This window comes from Hippopotamus amphibius, chromosome 7, assembly GCF_030028045.1.
Source record: "Hippopotamus amphibius kiboko isolate mHipAmp2 chromosome 7, mHipAmp2.hap2, whole genome shotgun sequence".
NCBI classification, from domain to species: domain Eukaryota; kingdom Metazoa; phylum Chordata; class Mammalia; order Artiodactyla; family Hippopotamidae; genus Hippopotamus; species Hippopotamus amphibius.
Window position 1 is genome coordinate 96,151,981 of NC_080192.1, and position 27,500 is coordinate 96,179,480.

Genomic DNA, 27,500 nt, shown 5'->3' on the forward strand with positions numbered 1-27,500 from the left:
TACATTAAGAAAGTTTGATAACCATCACATGCAAATAGATTAGGAATGGAAAAGAAACACCATTCATTATAGTAACACCTATTTGCAGCACTTTAGTAAAAGGGCCCATCAACATTTCCATTATAAACTCCATTTTTGCAAGGGTAATGACATTGCTGGTACAGATTCATTAGCCCTGTACTTACATACAAAATGTCAGCTTGGAACACATGCATGTTTCTAACTAGTAAGCTTTACTATTTCCAAAGAAGTTAATTGTTACAGGGGCTTCCCTAGTGGCGCAGTGGTTAAGAATCCGCCTGTAGGGGACACTGGTTCGAGCCCTGGGCCGGGAAGATCCCACATGCCAGAGAAGCAATTAAGCCTGTGCACCACAACTACTGAGCCCATGAGAAGCCACCACAATGAGAAGCCCGTGCACCACAAAGAAGAGTAGCCCCCACTAACCACAACTAGAGAAAGCCTGTGTGCAGCAACGAAGACCCAATGCAGCCAAAAATAAAACAAATAAATAATAAAATAAATCTTAAAAAAAAAAAATTGTTACAAACTGTAGGTGCTAGAAATTTTAAAATTCCTCCTCTGCAACAATTACAAAAGAAAAACAAAAACAAAACCCACAAAACACTGACCTAATGGAAAAAAGTTCTCTAGTATTTGCATGAGGATTTTACAGTTCCTAAGATAGGATGGCAGAAGATAGGATGGCAGAAAATATACTTGCGCGCTCGCTCTCTCTCTCTCTCCCCACACACACAGTATTGTTGTTCAATATTCAAACTATCACTGATTTAGGATTACTCAGTTTCGGAAGGAACTAGTCATATAAATCCCCACAGCTGAGCTGACTCTGACACTATCTCTCCCCCAAATGAATGTTGGGATCTTTCCAGCTCTTTCCCTATCATTGCCATTCTTATCCCTGGTACCTCCCCTTCTTGCTGCAAGACCCACTGAGGTTCTTTCTTACAATCCTTTGCTACTTTCTTGCTAGAGTCTTCTCCCAACATGCCAGGAGAAATGCCTGGAAGTCTAGGTCACCATCCAGTCCCTACCACCCTCTCCCTCAAGATGCAAGAACTTCAGTATTAAAGGTGTTGATGCTTAAAACCCAGAGCTACTCAAGCTCTGGGAACCTAGGACTCAGGTCTAATATAATTAGTATTATTTCAGTTATATTTTAAGTTAATAGATTTCTGTGGGTTTGTCTGGCCTGTGGATGCTTATAACAGTGCTTCTTTTGGAAAATATATTCTTGATTCCACAAATCAAATTCTAAATAAACTTCACAGCCCATTTAAAATTGAGTACAGTTCCTTAATAAAAAAATAGAGAATTACGATATGACCCAGTAATTCCAATTCTAGGTATATAAACCCCAAAGCTAAAATAGGGATACAAAGAGATGATTTTAGACTATGTTCATAGTAGCCAGAAGGTGGAAACAACCCAAATGCCCAGCAGTGGATGAATGAATATACAAAATGTGGCATACACATAAAATGGAATATTACTTAACCACAACAAGGAATAAAGCAGTGGTACATTACAATATGGTTAAACCTTGAGAATATTATAATAAGTGAAAGAAGCCAGATACAAAAGGATAACTACTGTTTGATTTCACTTATATTGAATTGTACATTTTAAAATAGTTAATTTTATAAGTGAATTTCAAATCAATACAATTAAAAATTATATACAGTCAGTACCTACAAGTATATAGAAATGGAAATAGCTGATAAAGTATGTTTTTGCTATAAAAAAGATATAGTGGGAAAGGAGAACTGTCTCAAGAGCTAGAAAACCTAAAAACTTGGGTTCAAGCCCTAACTTGGCCAGTAGTAATTAGGCAATCTTATATGAGCCATTTTCCCTATCTGAGCCTCAGTTTTATCAAGTAAAGAATATGGATACTATCTGCTCTGCTTAATTCTAAGGCTGAGATTCAGAAAGTGCACGAAAACTCTAACAGCAGAGAAAAGATACTGGCTTCTATAATAAATGAAAAGTTGGAGGTATGGGAAAAGGATGAATATATGCTTCCCTTTCTAACACTTTATCTTTTATTTCAGATGATAACTAGCCTTTAGGCAAATCTTGGGAGACCATTACTTGAGCTGGAGGAGGTTTGATACAATCCGGGGGATTTCTTGGCGTTTATCAAGTTGGGGAACCAAGTCTAGCAGATCCAGTCTAGACTAGATTCTGTCCTGTGTAGTATGGAATATAAAGCTCTGAAGAGATTCTGAACTTGAGTCTATTTTGGTTAGAACCCTCAATAAATCAGCCCCCAAGTGTAAAAGAAGGAAAGGAAACAATTTCTAGCTTTTTCTCTCGTGACACAAAGCTCTCTTATAGTAACATCTAATTTATCCAACACAAAGAGGAAAGGTGGCCCACTTGAAAGAATTTGTAGGAAAAAAGTCTCCTTAAAAATATTTAAAGGAAATAATTTAAAAATGTATTACAGAAATTACACTACCTAGTATTTACATTTTTAATATAGTTAACATGATATTTTCAAAAACCTTCAGAGACCAAAGGAAAAATGTAAATGTGAAATCATATATTGGTTTATGGGATATCTGTTGAATCCACACAAAAGTCTATGTATAAGAATGAACATACATGTAACATGTTAGGGCAATGATAAACATGTTCTAGGTAACTTGGTGCAGCAGAAAGGATCTGGAATAATAGGGTTTTGGTGACTTGAATTCTAGTCAAATGGCCACTTACGTATCTGTGTGACACAAGCTTTTCCTGTGCCTCTGTCTCCTCTATATAATGAGAAGGTATTAGGTAATAGTTTTCAAAAAATACAAAAACTTTTCTTTTTATTTAAAATTTTAACCAGTAGAACCTTTTCTTTAAATGAACTCTTCCAAGAAGCCTGCTATTTCAAATAAATAAACTCAGAGCTACTCTGTTTGAAGTAAGGTAAGAAATCCAGGCGCCTATCTGCTTGCTCACTTACTGTCCTGACAGCCCCGAGGTACCATTAAAGAAGCCCTAAAGTCTCCTCAGAACACAGTTTAAAACCAATCCGGCCAGATAAAGCCAAAGATCTCTTCATATTCTAGTATATTCTGATTTCACTAATGTAGGCAATTTTCAAATGTCCCATATAAATGCTTATTTCTGGAGTTCTTTAATTATAAATATATCTTTGGCAAATAGAGAAAAAAAAGTTCAAGAAAGCTTTCAAATCCTAATCTACTACTACTAATTTACTAAGCTACTTTAATACTGCCTTAAAATTAAAACAATTACTTAAAGGAATACATTTTCCACTTATATTTTGACATTTTTTACTTAATATAGTTGAATTTATTTCCCATTTTTACCCCTTTTGTAGGTGCAGAATTTTAAACAAATATACACACACACTTTTTTGTTTTGTTTTGTTTTTTCCCCAATAGCTTACTGTACACTTAAAATTATTCAATCACTATTGGCAATCAGCATTAAATGCCAATCTACCCTCTGGTTAGGAGCTAACTTGCTGCTCTAAACCATTTTTACAAACCTTCCTATATACCTTAATCCTTTCAAATGCAACTGTGACACAAAGTATTATAGACTTTTAAAAACCCGTTCTCGTGAAAAAAATTGTGGAGCATCAGTAACCAGATAGTATTCTCAAATTTCAGTGATCTAGTCCATGGAGCCGTCCCCTATGCATAGTGCTCTGTTTCATGCAGTACATGGCTTTAGCTGGCCAAATCTTTTTTTTTTCCCAATGAATCAGTAGAACAGTGAAGATCTTACTTTTTTTTTAAGCAGTGGCATATCAATGAGGCACAGATGTGTATTCCAACTCTGCATGGATGAGCACACTGTTCAATAGTGCTGGCTCACACGGTATCAGGGCGAGTTATCACTTCCCATGAAGGCACTCTTATCACCAGGGCCCAGAGAGGTGGCTGCAAATCGCAGCCTTTTTATTTTCAAGGCAGTTCTGCTGAACATTCAGGCTTCAAAGATTCACACTTCCAAAACTCTATAAGAGTTTGTGAACGCTCAATTTGCCAAAACTGTTTACAGTGTAATTGGGCACCGTACCTGTGTCCATGAGATAGCGAAGGCGCTTCTCCACCAGCGCGGCACGGGTGTCAATTTGCTTTTGCTCATTCTCTAGTGCTGCCAATTCTCCTACAACATACTGACTGGTGTCTTTGAACCCTTTCTGTTAACGAGAACAAACAGGAAGGAAAAAAAAAATCACTTGTAAGTTGCATTTTTCCTTTCTAACAAACACTTAGTAAAGCACTTACCTAGAGAACCAAATACGCCCTTAGTATCACCCTTAGTACCAAAAAGCAACGCCTTGTGATTCAAAAAATTTTCATATGTATTATATATTGCAAAACTTTTGTAAATAGAGAAAATCTCAGCTGTTCAGTATTATATTTATAATTTAACACCCAGATTTGCCAGATTTAAAAAGTTAACACTAAGTAAGAAAAAATTCTCCTTAGAGTCAGAGTGATTTAAGCATGGACAGGGATAGAAGATAATTTTCCCCTTGGTGAATGTCAAAACAAACACCAATGATATCTTTAATTCAAAAGTGTAATATACAAAAATGGAGTTTAACTAAGGAATTGATTCTTAAAGAATCTATCCTGAAAAAAATCAGATTTGTTCTCACAAAAATATAAAATTAAAAAGATACATTTCTTCTTTTCATAGTGACTATACTATTTAAAGTATTTTTAAAAAATGATAAAAGAGAAGTTTCCAATATCTCCAGTTTCCCCTCCAGCTGGCTTCTGTACTTTAACATGTCATTCTGTTGATGTATTACTAATTATTGTAGCTGCGAATTCTAACTTGACAGGTGGTTTCAAACCTTGCTACATTGGATCTAATGCCACCAGTACACTGATTTGGTTAACCTTCCATTTAACCAAATCTGGATTTCAATCTGAAATTTTACTTTTTACAACCATGCATGTTAAAAACATTATCCTTAGAAGTTTTATTTGAAGTAGCAGTTAGTTGTATTATAAAGTACTAGGATAGCCTTAATTTTAATTTTCATATTACAAATTTAAATCATTAGGGGATGGAGTTATTCGTGGTATAGTACCAAACTGATTAATTATAGCTCCCTTTGGAATACTTGTTTATCTTGTGACATTTCTAGGGGTAAGTTTCCTAAGTAGCTGAGAAATAGTGAAGAATTGCTTAAGTGATTACTCTCACCACTACCACTACTACTATCAGCACTTATAACATTTATTCATTGAAATAAATGTGAACAACGCTCTTCTGTTAAATCCCTTCCCTACCTAGAAGCATATTGGGGAATTATCTTTCATGACTCCTTAAACCAGAAACAAACTCAAGAATTATGTTATTTATGAGGGGATTTTGGAATTCTCATAATCAACAAACATGTCTAATCATATGTATAACTTATTTATCTTTAGAACTAGTAAACTGTACTCACACAGGAACTCAATTTAAACCTGCTTATTGTTAAAATGATTATGGTAGTTGACAAAGTTGAAATATTTTAAAAAATCATGAAACTGAAAATGTCTCAGGATAGATTGACCAAATAAGTTACTGTATTTTTTAAAGATTCATACAAAGTGGATATTCTCCCATCTCAATATGAAATAAAACAGAAAAATTATAACAACAGAATGAATGTTAATGGTAACTTTAAAATCTGGAATCTGGTGAATGTTTTTTGTACCAATCTGTTAGACAGCAGAGCATTTTCAAAAAAGGACTTTTCTTTTCTCATTCCCATCTAGAGGGACAAAACAAACACAGTAAGAGTAACAGAGACATAAGAAAGCAGAAGTTATAAGCAACACATAAATTTCATTGCTTTTACTGATTGGTTCAGTTAAAAACAGCAACAAAGTTTATAGTCAGATTTCTTTAGTGTGAGTATATAGTATACTCAAATATTCTGTAGCTTATAAGTTATACCAAATATTTCATCAGGATACACCAGTTAGCCCTTCTATGTACTAAGACGTACCAGGTCTTAGTAAAACAACTTTAAAATGAGAACTTAAAATGAGAAGTTTTTACAGCCCTAAAATGTAGTTTGTAACTCTGACTATACTTGCAAGGATTTTAAACAATTTTAACAGTAAAAACAATGAAAATATTTACACAAACTGGAGACAATAAAAAGAAAAAAAAAGTAGCACCATTAAAGAGAGCAATACTTCCAGACAAAAATTCAAGTTAAAACTTGTTCTTCCTGCTTCTGTCCCGCAGCTGTCCATCAAAAGCAGCTTTCTCCCTGCGGTCTATCAAATATTTCCCTCACAAATCAATTTTACACATGATCAGCCCATACCCCTACTGAGCTGAACCTCCCCGTTAATTAAGTGAAGAAATTACCATATATATTATATTAATGCAAACATCATTCAGCTAGTAATTCACGGCTGATCTGGATAATGGAAAGGTTGAACACCCATTAACCCAAGCCAACAAAATGGGTTGGCTGAGAAATTCTAGCAGGTCTCATGTGACTCTTCCCTCTAACTGCAGCTCTGCAGTATCTGCTATTGTAATAATTAAAATCCTCCCGGTAGATCAATACTGGAATCTCTTTATGGGAAGTGCCCTGATGGAAATGTCTCAAGGAAGCTGGGGCTGTGGAACTCTGAAAAATTCATTTTTTTTTATCTGACAATTATCACCACACTGCAGACTAATTCAACAGTGCACCCCTCTCACTCTGCTTTGAATGCACTGGAGATTGACATCTTAAAAAACCTAACATCTCATTTTAACAAATAAAGGCACTATTTCCACATACAGTTTGGAATTATCAGCAATCATGAAACCACACAAAAAATTAATATACATTAAGCACTTCATCTTCTGATGGCTTCCTCTGAGTTTCAGTTATCGCTGCCTTCTCCTCATTTCCTTTCTTTGTATCTTCCTGTATTGATCTCTGCCTTTTCATCTCTTAAAAAAAAGGGAAAGACATGTAAAATTATTATAAAGCTTGATATTTGTGTATTGAAATGTGGATTTACATTATCAGCTTTTATATATATATATAGAGAGAGAGAGAAAGAGAGAGCGCTACATATTGTTAACTCATAAGATGGGAAAACATTTAAAAAAGTATTCCTACCTGGTCTATTCTCAACATATTGACTGAAAGACTGAAGTTGAGTTTTTCTGACTGTAGAATCCTTGCTAAACACAACAGGATTTCTAAATCGTTCTGTTGCTTTTTGTAATCTCTCAGTTCGGAGATCTTCTGTGCCATTCTAAAAGTAAAACAAATGTGGTAAGAGAGTGCTGATCTTATAAACGTGAAATTACACATTAGTAAAACAACTTTTACTGATTTAAGATACTGTCGATTTAGAAACGTTTTGAAAGAAAAAAGGACTGTGAGGAGCTCTAAATAGCTCAACTGTAAGGTCTGTTGCTTGTAACCAAAACCTTTGGGAGACATTCTGAAATGGAGGATCATTCTAGATAACTTTGATTCATTAGATACTGTGAAGCCCTGTGTCTTCTCCTGATGATATGTACCACTTAAAAGCCACACTGACTCTGTCTACCACCCCCCCCAACCACTGGTCCCACTATTCTGCCCCATCGGTTTGTACAGTCCCATAGACTTGTATGACAAGAAGAACTAGTTTCTAATTTTATGCCCATTGAGATAAACCACTAATGCTGGATGAAGGCTAAAAGGTAGGATTATAATACTACCCCACTGAACTGCATTTCATCAGCTATAACTTTCCAAAGCCAGATTTGTAAGTAAGCCCTTTACAGCTAAGGAAACTACAATTATCTTTTCCAGAGCTTCCTATGTTAATACTGGTAACAAATTCAAATGGTTCTATCAACAAGAAATATCCCAGAAGACTGAACCACTGCAGTGTGTGGAAGCTGCAGATACCGAGGTGCTGTGTACCAAACAAATATTTCATTTTATACCTAATCTTTTATTATTTTTATTAAGTGTTTTGAAAGTAAATAGGGAAAGGCTAAGATGCATGACTAATAGCTAAGCCTGCTGAATGCTGAAACTGGTTATCAAAAGCTACCAAGACTTTGCCCTTCCTCTGCATTGAGACAATCAGTAATGAGGGAGTCCTCCAACGGCCTATTCTCTAGCCTCAAGGAGGCCTGGGATACAGAATCCTCAAGGGAAGGTAACAGTTTATCCTTTTCCACAAACACAGAATGCCTCATTTATAAACGTGTAAACTGCATTTTATTAAAAAAATAAAACCCCAAATCAATGCTGAAAGCTTCAAGAGAACAGATGGACTCTATGTCCTTTATAAGCACTATTTTAAAAATCTTAACTAAAAAGATCCATACAAAGACAAGCTGTTTAAAGCACACCTTTTGTTGGAATAAGTTTGAAAATACCTACATTTAAGAGCTTTTTGGAAAGGAAAACCATCTATTTAGATAATTAAACCTTAAGAATGAAAATACCTCTGTTTTATTTTTTAAAGTTATATATTATTAGTATTATGCTTATAATATGCTAGCTATGTAGCTAGGATAGAAACAATTATGGCTTTTATTTATTTGCTTGTTTGTTTAAGAAAAGTATGTATTCTACTGTTATCATAATAACTGCCCAATAGTCTAAAACTCAAGTCTTTACCAAAATAAACAAACATGGCTAAATTTTTTGAGGCCTGGCAACATGCTAAAATATCAGTGCGATTAGCCAGCAAATCCCATCTTAAGAAACCTTTTTATGACTAGGGACTTCTGCCACTTTACAAATGTATTCCTTTAAACCCACTAATTCAGTTAGCCTTTTCAATCCATTGTATTATTCTTAGGCCAGCTTCATTCTGCATTAAATCCAGTGCAGAAAGCTAAATTGAACGCAAAAAATCAGACCTGATCCAGGCTTCCTTTTGTTCAAAGATAGAGACCAAAAGTCCTCTGGTGCTGCCACACACTTTCATCACCAATTTATAGAAACCGACAGTATAAGGGAAAAGCAATGAAAGTCATTGTTTTGGGACTTCAAAGCATCTCTATGTCAGGGGAAGGAAATCCTTTCAGTCAGCAGGGCAGTCCCCATAGTCCGCAGGTGGGTGAAAAGTTATACAAGACTAGAAGTGCCCTAAAGCTAGAGAAATATTAACGATACAGTGCAAGGAAAAGGCGGGATGGCTTGAGTGGGGATAATATAAATACTATAAATCCTCCTCCTCCTCCTCATCTTATAATGTGGCATTTTGGGTAAAATCTTACACAAGGTAAGATTTATATTGGCACAAAGCACATGCAAGTATCTTAAAAATTTATATTCAATCACATACCATCTTCAGGTATTAGTTAATTCATCTTAACAGGTCAAAGGCTGAGGATGGCAGAATATGCTAGAATTCTCTCAGCAATATTCTCGTTAGCAAAATACAAATGAATACAGTCATTAAGAATAGTTTTTACTTTTACTGACATATCAACTTAAAGCAGTACTGAAAAACAGTATATGAATACTGATTACCATACTGATATTTAATTTACTGGCTATTTAATAAAAATTTTTATATCTTAATGTGAAGAATTTGGTAGGAAACTGACTTTAGGATTATAAAGTGCCAGTGGAAATTAGAATACACAGATATCAAGTCAAATATTTTAAACAAGTAAGATTTACCTTAATGTCTTGCTCTGAACTTTCAGTTATAGCTTTCTGAGTAGCGCTGGAAAGTGAATTTGCCACCTGTGGCTGAGTGTCTAGGAGTTTCTTCAGCTTCAAGTCCATCAACTTAGTGTTTTGTTCTGTTAAATATTCAAATACTATGAATAACTGTGTGAGATGCATTTAGATGTGCAAGCTATCAATTTAAAGGACATCATAAAAATATTACTATATTGAAAAAAAAAGAGAACATTAGAGTTGTGGAATAACGTATGAGACCAGACATATGTAGAACTCTTTGTATATATACACACTGCATTACATACCATATAACCATAGTATAACTAAGTAGTGTTTAGAGATATTGACTATATTTCTTTTTTTAAAAACTTAGATATAATTGATATATAACATTGTGTAAGTTTAAGGTGTACAATGTGTAGATTTGATACATTTATATATTGCAATATGATTACCACCAAAGCATTAGTTAACACTTCTACCATGTCACAAAATTATCATTTCTTTTTTCTGGTGGGAATAAATAAAATCTAGTCTCTTAGCATATATTCTGTGTGTGTGTGCACGTGTATACACATATATGTACTTTTCTCCAAAATCAGTACCTTAAAGAATATAGTCAACATGCCTAAAGACCACTTAGTTATTCTATAGTTAATAGCAGCTATGCGTACCTGAAAACCCAAGCCCATATTTAATGTACATATTTATATTAGTAACTGTATATGTTGTACATAATAAAACAAGGTATTCCAAAGTAGTATTTAAAATAAGTAATACATTTGATTTGAAATTATATTATCATTTCAATTCTTCTAGTCTATTAAATTTAGCCATGCCATATTAAGCCCTTAACATGATCTTAGACAGTCACGTATACACTGTTGGAATCCAATATTTATAATGTGTACATATACACCCAGCATTGAAACAGGGTATATACTTACAAATACCTTCTAATTAGAGGGCAGAAATACAATAAAGATTATCACACTTTGGAATGCATGAAATATGGATAGAAATTTAAAATAAATAAAAAATGGCTATAACTTTAAAAATAAACAATTTCAAATTATTTTTAGCAAGTAAATTAATCTTTAATAGTTCAGAAGCAAATGGAAACAAATAATTCTATTTAAACAAATTCATTCAAAGCAACTCTTTAATAAAATGATTACAAAAGACATGCCAACCATTTGGTGAATGATATTTTTCATAAAGATTAATAAGTTTTCTAATTATAAGACTCTTAATAAATGCTATTATCATTACTTTCATGCAAATTGGTCAGTTTATATTGCCAGGCTTCTCTTTTAAACAATATCTGATGAACTATGGTCAAATCAAGATAAAGATTAAACAATTTATTATTAAAACATTATGACTTTTATATATATTAAAAAAGAATTTGGGGGAAAATAAAGCAAGGATAAAAATCATAATGTATGCTATGTGCTTCAAGATTCCAGTTTGCATTCCTATTTCTTATTGCCATGAAATAAACCATAGCCTGAATTGAAAAGTCTGTCCTATGTACTTGCCAACACTTACTGGCATGCTAGAGAGTTGTTAACAATATATTAAACTCTAAAAACAGGAAGACTGAGATATGCTTTCTTTTTAGGTATATAAAAAGTAGGAAGAGTGTTTTTTAAGAAGGAGAAGAATCAAGCCTGTTAGGCCTAATATTAACTAACTTTTAAATACATTAAAATATCCCACAAAGTTCCTGTAACTATAACTAGAAAATTCTCCTTACCTTACCCAAGAAAGGGCTAATTTCTCCTGTCTTCATAATCTACTGTTAAATCAGGAAATATGTACTGCTTATTGTCACTGATTTTATACTCCCATGAATCGAATGTTAAGGCCTTAATTCTGTACTTATGATGCCCTCAGTGGTAAAGAGATGATACTGGTTTCTGCTAAAGACTTTGATGGTGGTTGTGGTGAGAGGGCAGGTAAGCAACAACAAAAATCTTTTTCAAAAAGAAAAATCAAACTTACCGAAGTTCTACAGTATTTTAAATAGAAAAATATAAAAGGCAGTCCTAATTTGAGGTTAAAAATTTTTTAAATTTCCTTAAATATCAGCATTCTCCTGGACTTGTACAATTATAAGTATACTGACCTATATCTAGTAAAAGTATTATTTAATACTAGACCATGAAGGAACTACTGACAAATGACACAGATTTTTTCATGGGTACTCTCTATAGTCTGGAAGACCATGTTTGATTATTTCTTGGAGAAATAACAGCATGATTTCAAACAGGGAAGAAACAAATCAGGTTAGCACTGCAGGGACATGCCAGGGCTGTGAAGAATACCTGCTTTCCCTTCCTGTAGCTTTTTACAGGAAAAGATAAATATTAGGGATTTCACTTTCATACCTTTAAGTTTAAAGAGATTGCCACAGACTTTTTATTGCTATAAGAATTCAATTCAATAAACATTTATGGAACCTCTCACATATACAAAGTTACCTGCTGCTGACTTATAAAGGCAATGCATATGGGACACTCATCCATTAAACCACGAGCAAGTATCTTTATATTTTATACAATAACTCAGAAGTTCAATTTCAAATGTGGTTATTGGTATCATATTTATTGATATACAATATGAGATGAGTTTAATAGTAATCTATATAAGCAGTTTTCAAACAAAGAGTTTTATTGTGATCAGTTATTAAGTATGTATAAAATAATTTATTAGTAGTAATATTTAAATATATAAGGTAAGCACAAAATATATAAAATAATACCACCACTAAGATTGTCAATTCCAAACCAAATCAGAAAATCTGATCCATGGTTTAGATTTACATTTGAAGCATTCCATAGGTACTATATGAATACCTTACAACATCACAATAAAATATTTAGGCTGAGAAGGGAACTAATCATAGAATGTCTACACATTGTCTCATACAACATAAAATATAAAAGTGAATCTTAGTAATAAGAGAAAAACTAAAATTTGTTATTTCAATTTTATTGCTAATTTTAACATTAAGCCTGAAACAAAATAATAACATAAAATTGATGGAAAGTGGATTTAGCTAAATGATTTGTGAGGGCATAAGATGTAATAAAACTAGTAAAACAACTTATTATTGATGAGATAATAATAAAAATATAACAGTAGAGTTTGCCATGCAGCAGGACACAAAGTATTTATAACTTGAAATTACCGGGAGTATCAAGGTCATTTTCTAAGTTAGTAAGTTCATCTCCACCTCCTACAACAAAGCCTTCGGGAATCTCCTCGTTAGTATCTATCTCAACATTATCATTTTCATCTGTAGGAACATGTAGCAATAATGTTAGTATATTATTTCTATTTTATATCATTTGTTAGAAACACTAAGGAAAAAAATCAGTATTTTAATGACAGTTCAAATTCAGGTGTGACACAGATAAGCAAGTTAAGAAATCAGTTTTAAGTCACTTTTTCACTATTGGATTAACATGTATATTTTACACTCATACATCAAAGATGAATTGTCACATCAAAGCAGATGCAAAAATTTTGACAATTTGCCGCATGATGTCTCTGAATCACTGAGCTCACTGAATCCCTATATTTTCAAATGTAATCTACTGTAATCTCTATTAACAGTATACAAAAATAAAGTTGGTTTGGTAACAAAGTCATCAAATAACATTTCTAAATTTCACATTTTTATCATTTATAAGATATAAATGTATAAAGAAACAACTCATTCTTTTTAAACTTGCAGCTATATTTAAATCATTCGCATGAAGACTTGAATGCTTCTGTACTATTAATGAAATATTATCAAAAGCATTATGGATAAATTAAGAGACAAGATTGAAATGAGAATAGACAGTACCTTTATGCAAAAGAAAGTGCAGAAACAATTAAGACAGTACATCTTGGAAGACATATAGCTAGGAAAAACACCATTATTATTCAAAGTTAAATACATGGGAATGAGGTAGTCACACTATTTTTTATACACTTAGTAAAATGCATTAGGTCATAATTAATTGTATCATTTTTAAAAATATTTCTATTACATATTTTTTCCTTTTTAAATCCTAGTGATAAAATTGGTTAAGTAATTTTGAAGATTACATTATATATTTAAAAAAGGCATAGCAATAATTTGATTTGTATATTAGAAGTTAAGCTTTAAATTCTGCTATTGACAGGCAATGTACCTTTTGGAGAAATAGCTGTCTAGCCCTGGGAGTTGAAGAATATCCTTACTATTCTACAGTTTATTTTTCATAGGGCAACTTTTATTAATAATGAGATGTTCCAAAGGTTATTACAATTGAGAAATACTAAATTCTATAGCTTTGGCTTAAACCTTCAATATTTGTCCTTTTCCCTGTACAGCTTTGTGTTTGATTTTGGGCTTCCTAAGTAAATATTTACTACAAGCATTAATAATAATAGTTTACGTTTATTGAAGACTTCCTATGTACTATGTAAGCCATTTAGAAGAATAAGAGAAAAAGAATGAGAAATGCCCCCAGGGGAAAAACATTGCTGAATGCTTTCAAATCGCTAAGGTATTATACTTGGCTATATTATTTAAGTACAATCAGTTGAGAGAGCTTTTCTAATCGACTGTACTTAGTACAACTATTTGACTCATTTCATAAAAGTCAGCACCTTCATCGTTATTATCCTCAAAAATTCTTCTCTAAATAATTTTGTAGTAAAGGGAAAGGAATTAACAAATATTTCCTGAGTGCCAAGTAAGTATTCAAACACTTCCTCCTGTCAGAGATAACTACCAATACTGTTGAGAGTACTCTGTTGCTGCAACCAGCCTTTACTGGTTACTACTGACCATAATCAATCTAGAGTGAAAACACAAAATTCAACATTCATTCATTTATTTATTCAAGAAACTTTTACTATACACTGGATCTGCAATTTACAAAACACTGCTAGATGCTGAAGAGATACCAAGTTGTATAAGACATTTATTCCACTTTAAAGTTATACGTTCAAATGACTATAATACCATGTAGGACAGTTAAGTGTTATGGGGTAAAAATAAGGTATAGAGCAAATTCAAGGGATGAAAAGATTATTCTTTGCCAGTAGCACCAGGAATTATTTTTTGGAAGCACTAACCCTTAAATTGGGTCTTCAGAAGTGTACAGGATTTCAAAAAGTACAACTGAGGGAAGGACATTACAGGAATGAGGGCAGGAAAGGGTAGGTTATGTTCAAAGAATGGTGTAAAGTCCTATCTGGCTCAAGCATACTTAAAGGGACATAATGGGAGATAAGACTTGAAAGGTAAAACTGCAAAGAGCATTGAAGCGTAGGATAGGAAGTTTAGATTTTACTTGGTAGGAACAGAGAGACACTGGTGCTCAAACATGATCAGCAATGTACTATTTAACTTGAGAGCAGTCTATATAAGCAGTTTTCTACCACAGTGTTTTATGGTAATCAGTTGTGAAATATGTATAAAATAATTACTAGTAATATAAGCACTGAAGCTTATTTTTTATATAAATTAGAATAATAGCTCCAATATTATTCCTAAAATATCACTCTCGCCTGCATTGTGATATGCCTTCATATGTGAAAGAAAAAGTGGTCCACAGGAGTGTACTAGCCATGTGACATTATCCTTCATGTGAGATTGATGAGTAAGATGTTGGACCCTAAAACGGAAAGGCTGAAGGCAGGAAATCCAGGTTGGAGACTGTTACAACCTCCAGATAAGTAGTATGGAGAGCTTAACCTATTATAAAAGAATTGGGAGTGGGTATGACTTGAAAACCAACTGGATATTAGGTGGTTGGGGGAAGGATACTGAGGAGAGGAAGAGCGAGGCAGATGTCAACACTGACTCTCCAGCTGGAGTGACTAGAAGGAGGGCATTGCTATGAAAAAAAGCAAGTCTGGAACTGTGGCTGGATATGGGTACTTCAGGTCCCGGGGTTATGCAGTGGGATATTCATTACCGCTTTACACAGTGCCAGGTTCCTGTGTGACGTCATTACCGCTTTACACAGTGCCAGGTTCCTCTGTGACGTTAAACAGGTGCCATTCATTTTACTTCCCGGCTAAATGAAATCTCTGTCTATACTACCACTCACCAGTAATGCTGAGTGGGTTAACTCAATGTTTATATGTGTACTGTTAACCTCTGATAAAAGGATTACTATTTGGGAAGGGGAAGAGTAAAAATTGATCTCCCATACACTCAGGTTTTCTTAAGAATAGATTTACACTTTCTTTCCATTCACTGACTTCAGTTTTACAATGAACACTTGAATTCTTTTCAACAGTTAATGTTACACATTTCTTAACACCTGTCAAAATACTCTAAATGCCTTTTAGCAGAACTAAATTGCATGTTTGTCTATGTGTGTGTATTTGAAATACTGCATATTATATATATGATATATTTAAGATTATATATATCTTTATGGTTAATCACTGAAAACCCAGTAGGTAGGCATGGCAAAAAGTAAACTAGAGATCCAACACACAATAGAAGATGGTTTGCAAGTATGGCATGTATAATGTACGGAGGAAAAGGTAGAAAGAGGTTGTATATACACTGGTATGAGACAATGCATTCCAGCAGACACTGCACAGCACTATAAGCAAAATGGGGATCCCTATGGTATGATTAATAGCACAACAATAAGGCTGGTCTTACAATACTTATCATTTATAAATAAACTCAAAGAAAAATCAGGATATCTGGTGACAGTAAAAAAAAGAGTATCTGTACTTTAAAAAAGAGAAATTGAGGCTACCATTAAAAACATATACACACAAAATGTTGGTTTAGAGAACATAGACATTGCACCTAAGTTTACATGAAACTATTTCTTCCCAGAAAAAAAATTCAGAATAAAATTTCTCATTTCTATCACGATTTTAAAGTTCTCATTGAAGGTCCCCTATAAAATTCATAACTTTTAAAGTTATTCTATAGAAATCAAATGATAGAAAACAATACAAATATATTATTAATAGAAGCTGAAAATAAAAATTACTGAAGGCCTATAAGATTTTATTTTGGTTCAATAAATTTAGGTAAATCTGTTCACCATAATTGAAATAAGGATATTGCAGGCACAAAAACATTCTCATCGATAAAATTTTTAAATTTTCATTTATTCATTTGAAATGTAAAAACAAAGTGCACTATTCCATCTAAATCAAAGAGAGGCAAAAATGTCAGTTTAAAAGTTAAATGACCCTAACATAACTCAAACCAAAGTGATAAGCTACAGAATAAAAAAATGTATGACATATATACATAAAATATACACACATATATAAGTATACATAAAATATATAAAATCTATATCATATATAATATACCATGTAGTATGTAATAAATGATATAATATCATCTTCAAATTAGATAAACACCTTCCTTGCAAGTACCCATGGACCATTAATAAAAATATAACATTTATTTGGCCAAAATAAAAACTTATTAATTCTCAAAGCAGAAATTCAGGCCATTATTCTCTGACCACAATAACATACAACTAAAAATGAAAATACCACACTACCACACTTTGTCCCCAAACAATTGTACCTTGTCAAGTAAGATCAATACAATAAATGAATCCACAAGTTTGTTACCTAAAATGAGAACTTTAAAAAGAAGCTGTTTTAGGTCTATAACTAAAAAATAAAGCAGAAATTGAAAAAACACATGTAGTAAACTACAATATCACCTAACTCTCCTCTAAGTCCTAAAATTATGTCAAGAGGAGGACAGGTAAAAGCTAGGCTGTAGCTCCTTGGACTGATTCTGTTATTTCACAAGAATTAGCCTATTTCTGGTTGAAACAGGATGCAAGTGGGGATGCTTGAATACCTGACTTTACATGACTTAAAATACCTCACATATATTTTCTGTGGGCACCTGAGGCTTATGACACCTCACCGAAAACTTATTAAGTTTCCTTTTCCCAATTGAGGTTGGTTGCTGAGAATGGAAAAAAATTAAGCTTTTCAAGTAGGTTCAAGCAATGAGTTTGAGTATCATATTCAACACATCCCCTAGGTTGTGCTTCAACCTTTATTTCAGCTCTTGACTACCCACTCTTCTTTGTCACTTTGGACCACTGCTTCCAAAAACATTCCCACCCTAGTCCATCATCTAGGCTGATCCCTACTCATTTCTCTCTCCTCCTTTCACACTGTTCCTTATTCAGACCTGATAATTCCCACTAGACTCTGGAAGAGTGGACACTAATTTGTTAATTGTTTCCCCTGACTTATCAACCCCATAGGGTTATTTTCGTTTAGGAATTAGACTCTTATGAAATCAAGTAAATTTCTAATTTGCTATGTAAGGGTCAGCAAACTATAACATGGGGGCAAAATCCAGCCCACCACCTTTTAGGGGTAAATAACAGGCATGCCCATTAATTTACATGTTGTTCAAGCCTGCTTTCAGACTACAAGGGCAGAGTCGAGTAGTTAAGACAGAGAACATATGGCCTGCAAAGCCTATAAAAAGTTCTCATAAGTCATCTGTTGAACCCTGTCCCATCTTCTTTTCACCTAGCTTTTCCTTTTCTCGTCTGAACTTCTTTACTAGCTTCAGAGATCCAATTTTCACTTGTTCTTTATTCACTTTGTTGAATGATGCCAAAATCAGTTTTCACTTTCCCTAGTTACCAAGCTGGGAAGTTATCCATTTTGGGGGTTGTAACACTAAGTCTCTCTACCTAGTCTAGTCCTGGCTTAGCCTCAACTGGGGTTGGATTATAGAGATAAGACCAATTACGCAGTTGACTCATCCCACAACATTAAACAGAAATTTTTAATTCTTAGCCTTCCCAGAGTTCACATTTAGCACTGTTATTTGTTCACTGTTGGAAAAAAAAAAAATGAAGAGAGACAGTGGATGCCTCTCTATCTTATTATTACTGTTCTTCTATGGGTTTATGATGCCAAATGGAGGTAGTAATAGTAGCTTTAGGACAGTCTATCTGGAGGGTCAAGAATATGAGGCTTTTTCTATCATTCTGAGATACAAGGAGGCAAAGATTTTTAAAATTTACATAGAATATCTAGCATTTTTATGACATCAAAGAAATATCTTGTTACTAGTAATAAATGAAAGCAAATTATAATAGCACTATATAAATGTAGCTGTGAGTAGTCACTGCTATTATTATAAAACTTTAGTAGTGAGTATAGAAACTGTAATAAAAATACTGAATGACAGGAGTTGAAAAGGTAAGATGAAGGATTTAACTAAGAAACAAACATTCTGAGAACACCAGATGGACAGATACACAGCTATTTGGGAAAGCAGCTTTCAAATGTATGGGATAGAAGGTTATACGCTATAGGCATTGGTTGAAATGCTCTACCACAGTAAAATTTTAATAGAAGGGATTGATTAGACATAACAGCAGTAAGTTTCAGTTTACTTTGAAGAAACTTATCATTGACCTAGAAATGGTTTCCTTTGTTTCAGTTCTCTAAGGTCTTATTCAAGTCCTCACTTGCCTACACTCCAGAGTGATCTTAGCATTTAATATTAACTCGGGACAAGCACCTGGCATGTTTTGGTAGATAAACAGGTCACACACCTTTGAAATAAAAAAAGCCCACAGGCCTCTTGAATATACTACTCAAATAAAAATGTAAAAAGTTTCACATTGGGACTTCCCTGGTGGTGCAGTGGTTAAGACTCTGCCTGTCAATGCAGGGGACACAGGTTTGATCCCTGGTCTGGGAAGATCCCACATGCCACAGAGCAACTAAGCCCGTGTGCCACAACTACTGAGCTTATGCTCTAGAGCCTGTGAGCTACAACTATTGAGCCTGCATGCCACAACTACTGAAGCCTGTGAGCATAGAGCCTGTGCTCTGCAACGAGAAGCCACAATAATGAAAAGCCCAAACACCGCAACTAAGAGTAGCCCATGCTTGCCACAACTAGAGAAAGCCCGCAAGCAGCAACGAAGACCCAATGCAGCCAATAAATTAAGAAATAAGTGAATTAATTAAAAAAAGTTTCATGTTAAATATGCCCAAATTGAGCACTGAGAGGCAAAACTAAAATTCCCTTTAATTATATATATAGTCCTTGTCTCAACATGAAGCATAGAATAATTTCTGCAGATACTGAAAAAGACCCTCTTCAAAAAAGGAGACTAAGAAGAAATGCATATGGGACTTATTCAAAATTCTTACAAATCAGGCTATAATGCTGGAACATTGTTAAAGCTACTTTCCAAAGATCTGGTTCAAAGTGAAAATCTCTCATGCCAAAGCTTTCCACTAACAAGTCTTGTGATATAGATGTTGAGGACTTGATTGCATTTTACTCACTCCTAATACAATTAATGAGGCATCATGGGGAATCACAAATCAAGGCCCGTCTGAGTTTTCTCCTAAATCATAGTATTTCTCGAGCACTAATCATACTTAATCATAATCAAAGTACTTCTTCAGTTGTTAAAAATTAAGTCAATGAGTTAACTTGGAAAAATAGCAATAGTTATCTTCTGATTTACTAGGCTTCCTTTTAGTTTTTTGCAACATACAAATAGGCTAGAAACTTTATGTATTTGATGCACAACATTTTGAAGTAAGAATAAAAAGTCCCAAAAGGTCCATTGCGGATTTCTGGGTTGTCTGTAGAATATGATACAAGATTCTTAAACTCACCTCCAGATGCCTTTGACCTTTCTTTCAACTTTTCTGCAGCCATTTCACCATAGCTGGGAAGTTCTGACATCTTCACTCCAGATCGAGCTTCTGCTATTAGCTGACGAGCTCTCTCTCTCAGCTGCCGACGTCGCTCTTCATCTTGCTGCTAAGATATATTGAACAGTTGCCAACTCAGTAATTGACAGAAATGCAATTTCATTTTCAATCTGATCATCATGATAGTAACTGGTTTACAGCATGGTGCTTGGCCCACATTATAAATAGGATGCTCTATATCAGTTGGATGTCACACCATTTTTAAAAGACATCCAAGAATCAGATTTTTAAAAAAACATTTACAAATTATTGTATTAAAATGTCTGTTAATAATTCAAACTAGCCTTTAAAGAATGTTTGGCAATGTAATTACTGGGATCTACTATTAATAAAATAATCAGGCTTATAGGAAAAAAGTCACAATACTGAAAACAGAATTTCAATTAAAACCTTATTTTTTTAAGATTAGAATTTAACTTGCAATTTTCTAGTAAAGCTATAGAGCACTGGCTAAAAGAAATCTTTGATAGCAGAAAATGCTGCTACATCATGTTGATCAAATACAGGAAATGGTATTTTTAGGGGGCTACAGCAGGAATGGGGATAGTAAACAATAGTTCCACAGCTCTTGTTGTTGATAGTTTTAAAACCAGAATTGGGTAACTGATGTACTACTATCCCCATTTCTACACTACCTTCCCCCAGACACACATTGAGAAGAAAAAGTAAAACCTAATGTGTTTTTTGATATTTAAAATAACTAAAAATGACAGAGAATTAAATAACTGAAATAGGTTTTGTCTCCTAAAAAAGGCTTATTATGAATCACAAATAATCAATGTGAAATTGCTTTATAAACTGGAAAGTATATGGTATAAGGCATTATTATGACAAAGCCTGAAATAATCTGGCCCCAACATATCTGTGCAGTTATCTTCCCTTAACCTCTCTCAATCTGTATAAAACCTCACATCTACTTACATAAAATTGTTTCATGCATCCATGGATTTGAATATATCATTTTGTCTTCCTGGAATGTTCTTCTCTCATGTATTTAACTACTACTCATTCTTCAAGATTCAGTTTAAATCCACTAAACTTCCCCTGACTACTCTTCCCTCCTCCCCACTGGTGGAATGAAGTTCTCCTTCTTCTATGTTACTATACTACCATGTGTGTGTGTGTGTGTGTGTGTGTGTGTGTGTGTGAGAGAGAGAGAGAGAGAGAGAGAGAGAGATAGAGATTACTTTTTAAAATAATACCTGTCAAGTTATAATCCTGTACAAGTGCCTCCTTCTCAACAGAATTGAGAAGGCAGGCACTAGATTTGATTTATCTTTGTATCTTTGGTCCTTAGTCCGTATTTTGGTACTTGGTACTTGCTATAGAAATTTCAAGCATGAAAACTTATAATTTACACTCTCAAAGCTTATACTATAAAGGGAAAGATAAAACAGCCACAATGAGGAGGTGTGATCAAAAAGCATGAAGAGTTCAGAAGAAAGAGGTTTGTTTTTGTGTGTCTTTTTCTTTTCTTTCTTTCTTTTTTTGTTTTTTGTCAAGGAAAATGATCAACCAGAGGTGTATCTGAGAAAGATTAAAGATTAATCTGACAACAGTGTATACGATAGGCTCGCACAGAGGGACTGGAAAGAGACTACTTAGGAGGGCCTTACAAATATTCCGAGGAAGCTATAGTGAGATTCAGAACTGGGATGGTGGCAAAGGGAATGGAAGGATACTAAGAAATACATCAGAGCTAGAACTGGTACCTGTACCAACTCTTGGTAATTGATAAGATGTAGAGGGAAGAAAAAAGCTGAGTCAGAAGTTTTAAACTTGGGCAACTAGTAGAACTACAGCACTAAAAATAGAAATAGACAGACCAAGAGGGACTATAACATGAAAAGGCTGGAAGTCTGGGGTAAGATAGACTGGATTTGAGAGGCTGGCTGGACATTTGAGTAAAGATGTAAGTAGTTGGGAAGTGAAATTGATGCCAGGAAGTGAAGTCAAACTATGACTACAGAGCTAATGGCTGAAGTTACAGGAATATCTGAAAGCACCTGAAGAGGTACTGTAGAGAAAAACAAGGGTTACTAACTGAAACCTGGAAAACATCTGTACTTAGATAAAAAGAGGAAAAGGAGACAGAGAAAGAAGAGGAGGAAAACTAGAACACTGATATATCCTGAGAATCAAGGTAGAAGAGGCTTTCATGAAAAAGGGAATAATCAACTAAGTATATGTTAGAGGTTAATGAGTCTGAATGTTAGAAAAGGGCAATCAAACTTGGTGGGCAATATCATTAGAGACAGGGGTAAACACTAGATTGGTGGAGTTCAAGCTTAGGCAATTCTTTCACAAATTTTGAGATGGCTAGAATTGAGAGCTGTCAAAATTAATGCAGGTAGGTTAACAGGGGTATCAAATGGACCCAGAGACAAGCTTGAAGCTCCCAGTGGACAAACTGAAACAATTTTAGTATCAAAACAAACAAGCAAATGACTGCAATGAATTGAATCAATGAAATCACACACTGAATCAATGAAAACTCATCAATTCATTATGATGTTCAAAAAGTTCTTAGAAGGATAAATAAACTCACTTAAGATAGCTTTTAAAAGAACTGCTGAAAATTAGTAATTAGAAGAAAAAAATCAAGCACTTATCCTGTCTTTCCAGTGGGAACTGAAGTTTAGGGCAACTAAACAGTCCCAGTCAATGACAGAAAACTCTACTTTATAATGGATACTTATATTATGTATTTTCCAAAGATGGCCATGACAGTATTTCTCACCCCACATGCTTTCTGCAATGTGACCTTGCCATTCCCTCATCAAAAAGTAAAGTTTAATTCCCCTCCCCTTGAGTGTGGGCCAGCTTTAGTGATTTGTATCTAATCAATAGAATGTAGAAGTGTTGCAGGTGATTTTCAAGGCTAGGTCAGAAAAGGCTATACCCCTTTTGCCCAGTTTTCTTGAAATTCTTGCATTTTGTACTTTCTGGGAATCCAGCTGTCATGCTGTGAGAATCCCAAGCTACATGTAGGTGCACCAGCCCACATTTCCAGTCAAGTTCAGCCTTAAGTCTTTCTGGCTCACGTGTCAAACATGTGAATGAAGGCTTCTTCAGAATCTCAGCTTTTAGCCATTTCGGGTCAGCTCCAACTGTTCAAGTCTCTCTAGCTGAGGCCCCAGACAACATGGAATAGACACAAAGCATCCACACTGTACCCTATCTGAAGTACTGACCCACAGAATCTGTGAGAATAAAAACAATTTTTATACCATTAAATTTGGGATTATTTTACAGCAGTAAAGACCATAAGCTTAAGTAACACCACGTAGATTATTGCCTGGTTGCAAGAGGAAAAACCTAATTTTAAATGGAGAGATCAGAACTAGATCAGGGATTAGAAACCACTACTTTAATGGTCAGTCTTAGCATCACTAATATTGAGTCAACCATATGTTACATGTATTTTGATGTGAAGCACATGAACACTACCTATAATATTCTAGCCCAAATATCTAAAATGAATCTACTAAGCCCTTAGATATAATCTCCAGTTTATCATAAACACAGGAGACAGAGAAACATGATAAATGACACAGCAAGGAAGCAACCAAACAAATCTAGAAAGTAGGATATTCAGGCCAATTGACCTGGTCATTTTAATAAGAGAGAGCTATGAAAACAAACACAAAACAAAAAACAACTAACCAATCACCATCTTCACCAACAAAAGGGACTTGACCAGATGCAATGTATAGTCCTGTGTTAGATACTAGTTTGGATAAACCAGCTGTAAAGGACACTGTTGAATCAATTAGAGAAATCTGAATATAATTATAGTATTATAAATAAATGAGAGAAAATACAAATTGACTGAAAAAATAGTTTCTACAGTAATAACCTCATTTTGTCTTTCTTTTGGCAAGATAAATACATACATAATAAACAGACTTGGAAGGTTATTCACAAAATTGTCATGGTGGTGATATCTTGGTATAGAAATGTGATATTTTTGTTTTCTTTGTCTTCATTTTCTAACTTTCTATAATACACATGTACTACTCTTGTAATAAAAGTTATTTTAAAAAAAATCTTGGGGGAAGGAAGGAAAGAGATGAGATGGTAGGCTTCTGGGGTGGGTGATGGTTGTGGTAGGGGCAAAAGAAGAGAGATCTAACATTCGAGGGACATTTTCTTAATAGTTAGAGACACAAGCTTATGTGTAGTTAGAGGAGTAGTACATACTGGGCAGAGTGAGACTGAAGATGCAAAAATAATATACAAAAATCCTCAGTTCATTATTAACACTTCTGAACTTTGAAAATAAAAGGACATGCAGACTTGATAATGGTGATTTTGGTGATGGTTGCTGATATTTCTTGAGCTTTTACATGCTAAGTGCTCTATATGCATGATCTCACTGAATTTTTACAACTTGATTTTTATCAATGAGAATATTTAGGCTTAGAGTTCCAAGGTCACACAGCTAGAACTGATGTCAGAGCTAGGAGTCCAGCCCAGGTCTGTTTGACTGCAGGGCCCTGCTCTTAACCTCCAAACTATTTGATCTCCAAAAGTATCAAATTACATGACCAACTGAGGAAAACTGAGCTTTTACTAAACTTTCATCTTTCAAACTTAAGAAAAGTTAAGAGCACTAATAAAAACCATTATTTGACATGCCTCAGGCAACTAAGTTTAAGTGAATTTCACTGCGTGAATAATAACTTCTTGCAGAGTTGGAATTTGGTGATTCAGACTAAGATGAAGTGGTCTTGGGTCATCTTAACTGCACGAAAATGAAATAAATGATTCTACCTTTCTGAATATGAAATGAGAACCTAGTTTTTTCTTACCAGCTTCCGCGTCCCCCTCCTCCCCCAATAATATTCCCATCTGCAAATGTTTCTGAGAGCTTACCAAGAGTGCAATTTAAAGCAGGCAATCATTAATAAAACCAACTCTAAATACTAATTAGGGACACTTTATCAATTTCCATGTAAATTGTTTGTTTGTACCTATTTACCCGTCATTGTTCTCTATACAATAGAAAAAAATGCAAATGAACAAATCAGAATGCAGCCCTAATGGGACTTTCTGTTTATAACCATTAGCCCAGAGGTGTGCTGTAATTCAATTCTCAAGTAGCAAGATTTAGCCTCATTAACAGACTGCAAGGGCAGGTTACAACTCACAAAACCCTACAGTAAACAAAGTTTATGGACACAGCACAGAATCTTGAGCCTGATTGACAGAATCCCAGTTCCCTATCAGATTGCCTTGATTTACTTTTCTACTAATGTCCTAACACCACAGAGACAATTTTGCTTGGGCCTAGAGCACTCGAGTGGGATGGCATATCTGTGCTGTTTGTTTTCTCATCCATTAAGTTCCCTTAAGACAAAGAACCAACTGAGAAAATAGAAGTTAATTGTGAAGGTCATAAAGAAAAGCTTGTACTTATAGCAATTGATTATGCAACCAGTTTAACTGATAGTATTATTAATTTCCAGATTCTTTATATGTTAAACTATTTCATTTTAATTTTTATATATAAGCTTCATTAAAACAGTTTTTACAGTAATATTTAAAGAATAGATAGCAACAAAATCTACGTATCTTTTATTCAAAAGAAACATTATTTATGTCAAAGGAAAAAATCACCAGAGTAAGGGCGATGATTATTTCATTATTTTTGTATGTTTGTATATTTGAATATTTCTGACAATGATGGTTTGCCTAAACCTATAGAATGTGTTATCTGTTTTGACCCTTCTGCATTCAAAAGAAGATGGTGACTCGCAGCTGTAAATAAGTCATCTGCTTACTATATCTGCTGAAAAAATAAAAGAATCTTTTTAATGGAATCCAAAGGTAAGTAACTTAGAAGATGGTTGTCATTAAAAAGTACACTTGAAAAATTCAATACATAGGAAACCTATATATCTTTCATTTACCTGCCTAGTCTAAATAAACTTAAATAAATTGAAGTAGGCTTCTTATGTCTAAGAATGGGTCTGATGACATTTACCTTTTTCTATACAGTATTATTTAGAGAGTTAGACCGAGTTATACTGGACATTCTAGCTTTTGTAAGACACATGTACTCTTTAGAGGGTTTGATGGAAGCTGCATTTTTGAGTAAATACTAGCTGTGTGCCTGTGCAGTGTTTTCACACATGTTGTCTCATTTACCATTCACCACTCTGAGGTAACCACTATTACTCTGACTTGACAGAAATGGAATCTCACTTACATATTCTGTCTAAGGTCATATATCTTGTAAACGGCATAGTAAGAATTAAAATCAGTGTCTGATTTCAAAGTGCTGGTCCTATCTATTACATTACTGGTGTTCAGAAAATTTGTCTGAGGTCCTACTGCTATTGTCATTAAAAAAAAACAAAACAGTTTTTTACTTGCACTTGGGCTATACAAATCAGGTTAAACTCCCCTTTGTGCCACTGCATAGAGAGGCAAAGAGAAATTAACTTACTTATATTCACTTAAAACTTAGGTTCTTGACCTTAAATTACAAGCATTCAGAAAGTCTGAACGCAGTACATTTAAGCTTCACTCTCATCTTTGCTAACATTTTCAGAATAAGGCGAAAGTCCTGTTGTGGTACAAAAAGCTTGTATTTCAACACAACAGATTTAAAATATTCAAATATAGAAGATGAATCAGAACTAACCACTTTGGACATAAACTGAAAAAACATTTAGCCCTTTCACAGCATGTCCTCAAGTTACTATTTTCCTTATCATTCTAAAATGGTCTACAATCTGCCATAGATAGATGCACTAGTAAAACTTGACAATTTAAGGACAAACTCTTCAAGAATAAGTAATGTAATTCCTTGTTTCCTTTCCATAAAAATGTATTGGTATGCAATTTTTATATTTCACAGTTCACCGACATCTAGGCAAGCTTTCTTCCACTGCTTCAATGGTGCTACTTTTAATTTTATCCTCCTTAGTCGTAGTAATTAAAGTGATCAGCAGTGGCATCCCAGCGGCTTTGACACAGCTACAACCCCCTAGCAGACTTTTGCTTTTAAGAGGAAGGGGAAGAAAAAGACTAGAGTTTCATTTCACAGAGAAAAGAAAATCAAGCT

General features: G+C 34.2%; 1 protein-coding gene across 8 annotated transcripts in view; it reads right to left on the reverse strand.

Annotated features, from left to right (window-relative positions):
* The window catches only part of EHBP1 (EH domain binding protein 1), a 432,654-nt gene that overhangs the window by 36,804 nt on the left and 368,350 nt on the right, over positions 1 to 27,500 (reverse strand). For 5 of the 8 annotated variants that reach the window (XM_057743639.1, XM_057743640.1, XM_057743636.1 and 2 more), the window contains exons 15-20: positions 20,327 to 20,474; positions 12,855 to 12,962; positions 9,653 to 9,777; positions 7,130 to 7,268; positions 6,851 to 6,957; positions 4,069 to 4,192 (exon numbers count right to left, since the gene is read on the reverse strand). In XM_057743639.1, the coding sequence (XP_057599622.1) occupies positions 4,069 to 4,192; positions 6,851 to 6,957; positions 7,130 to 7,268; positions 9,653 to 9,777; positions 12,855 to 12,962; positions 20,327 to 20,474 (751 nt within the window). The remainder of the gene's footprint in view (positions 1 to 4,068; positions 4,193 to 6,850; positions 6,958 to 7,129; positions 7,269 to 9,652; positions 9,778 to 12,854; positions 12,963 to 20,326; positions 20,475 to 27,500) is intronic. The other 3 variants (XM_057743641.1, XM_057743643.1, XM_057743642.1) reach the window with 3 other exon arrangements.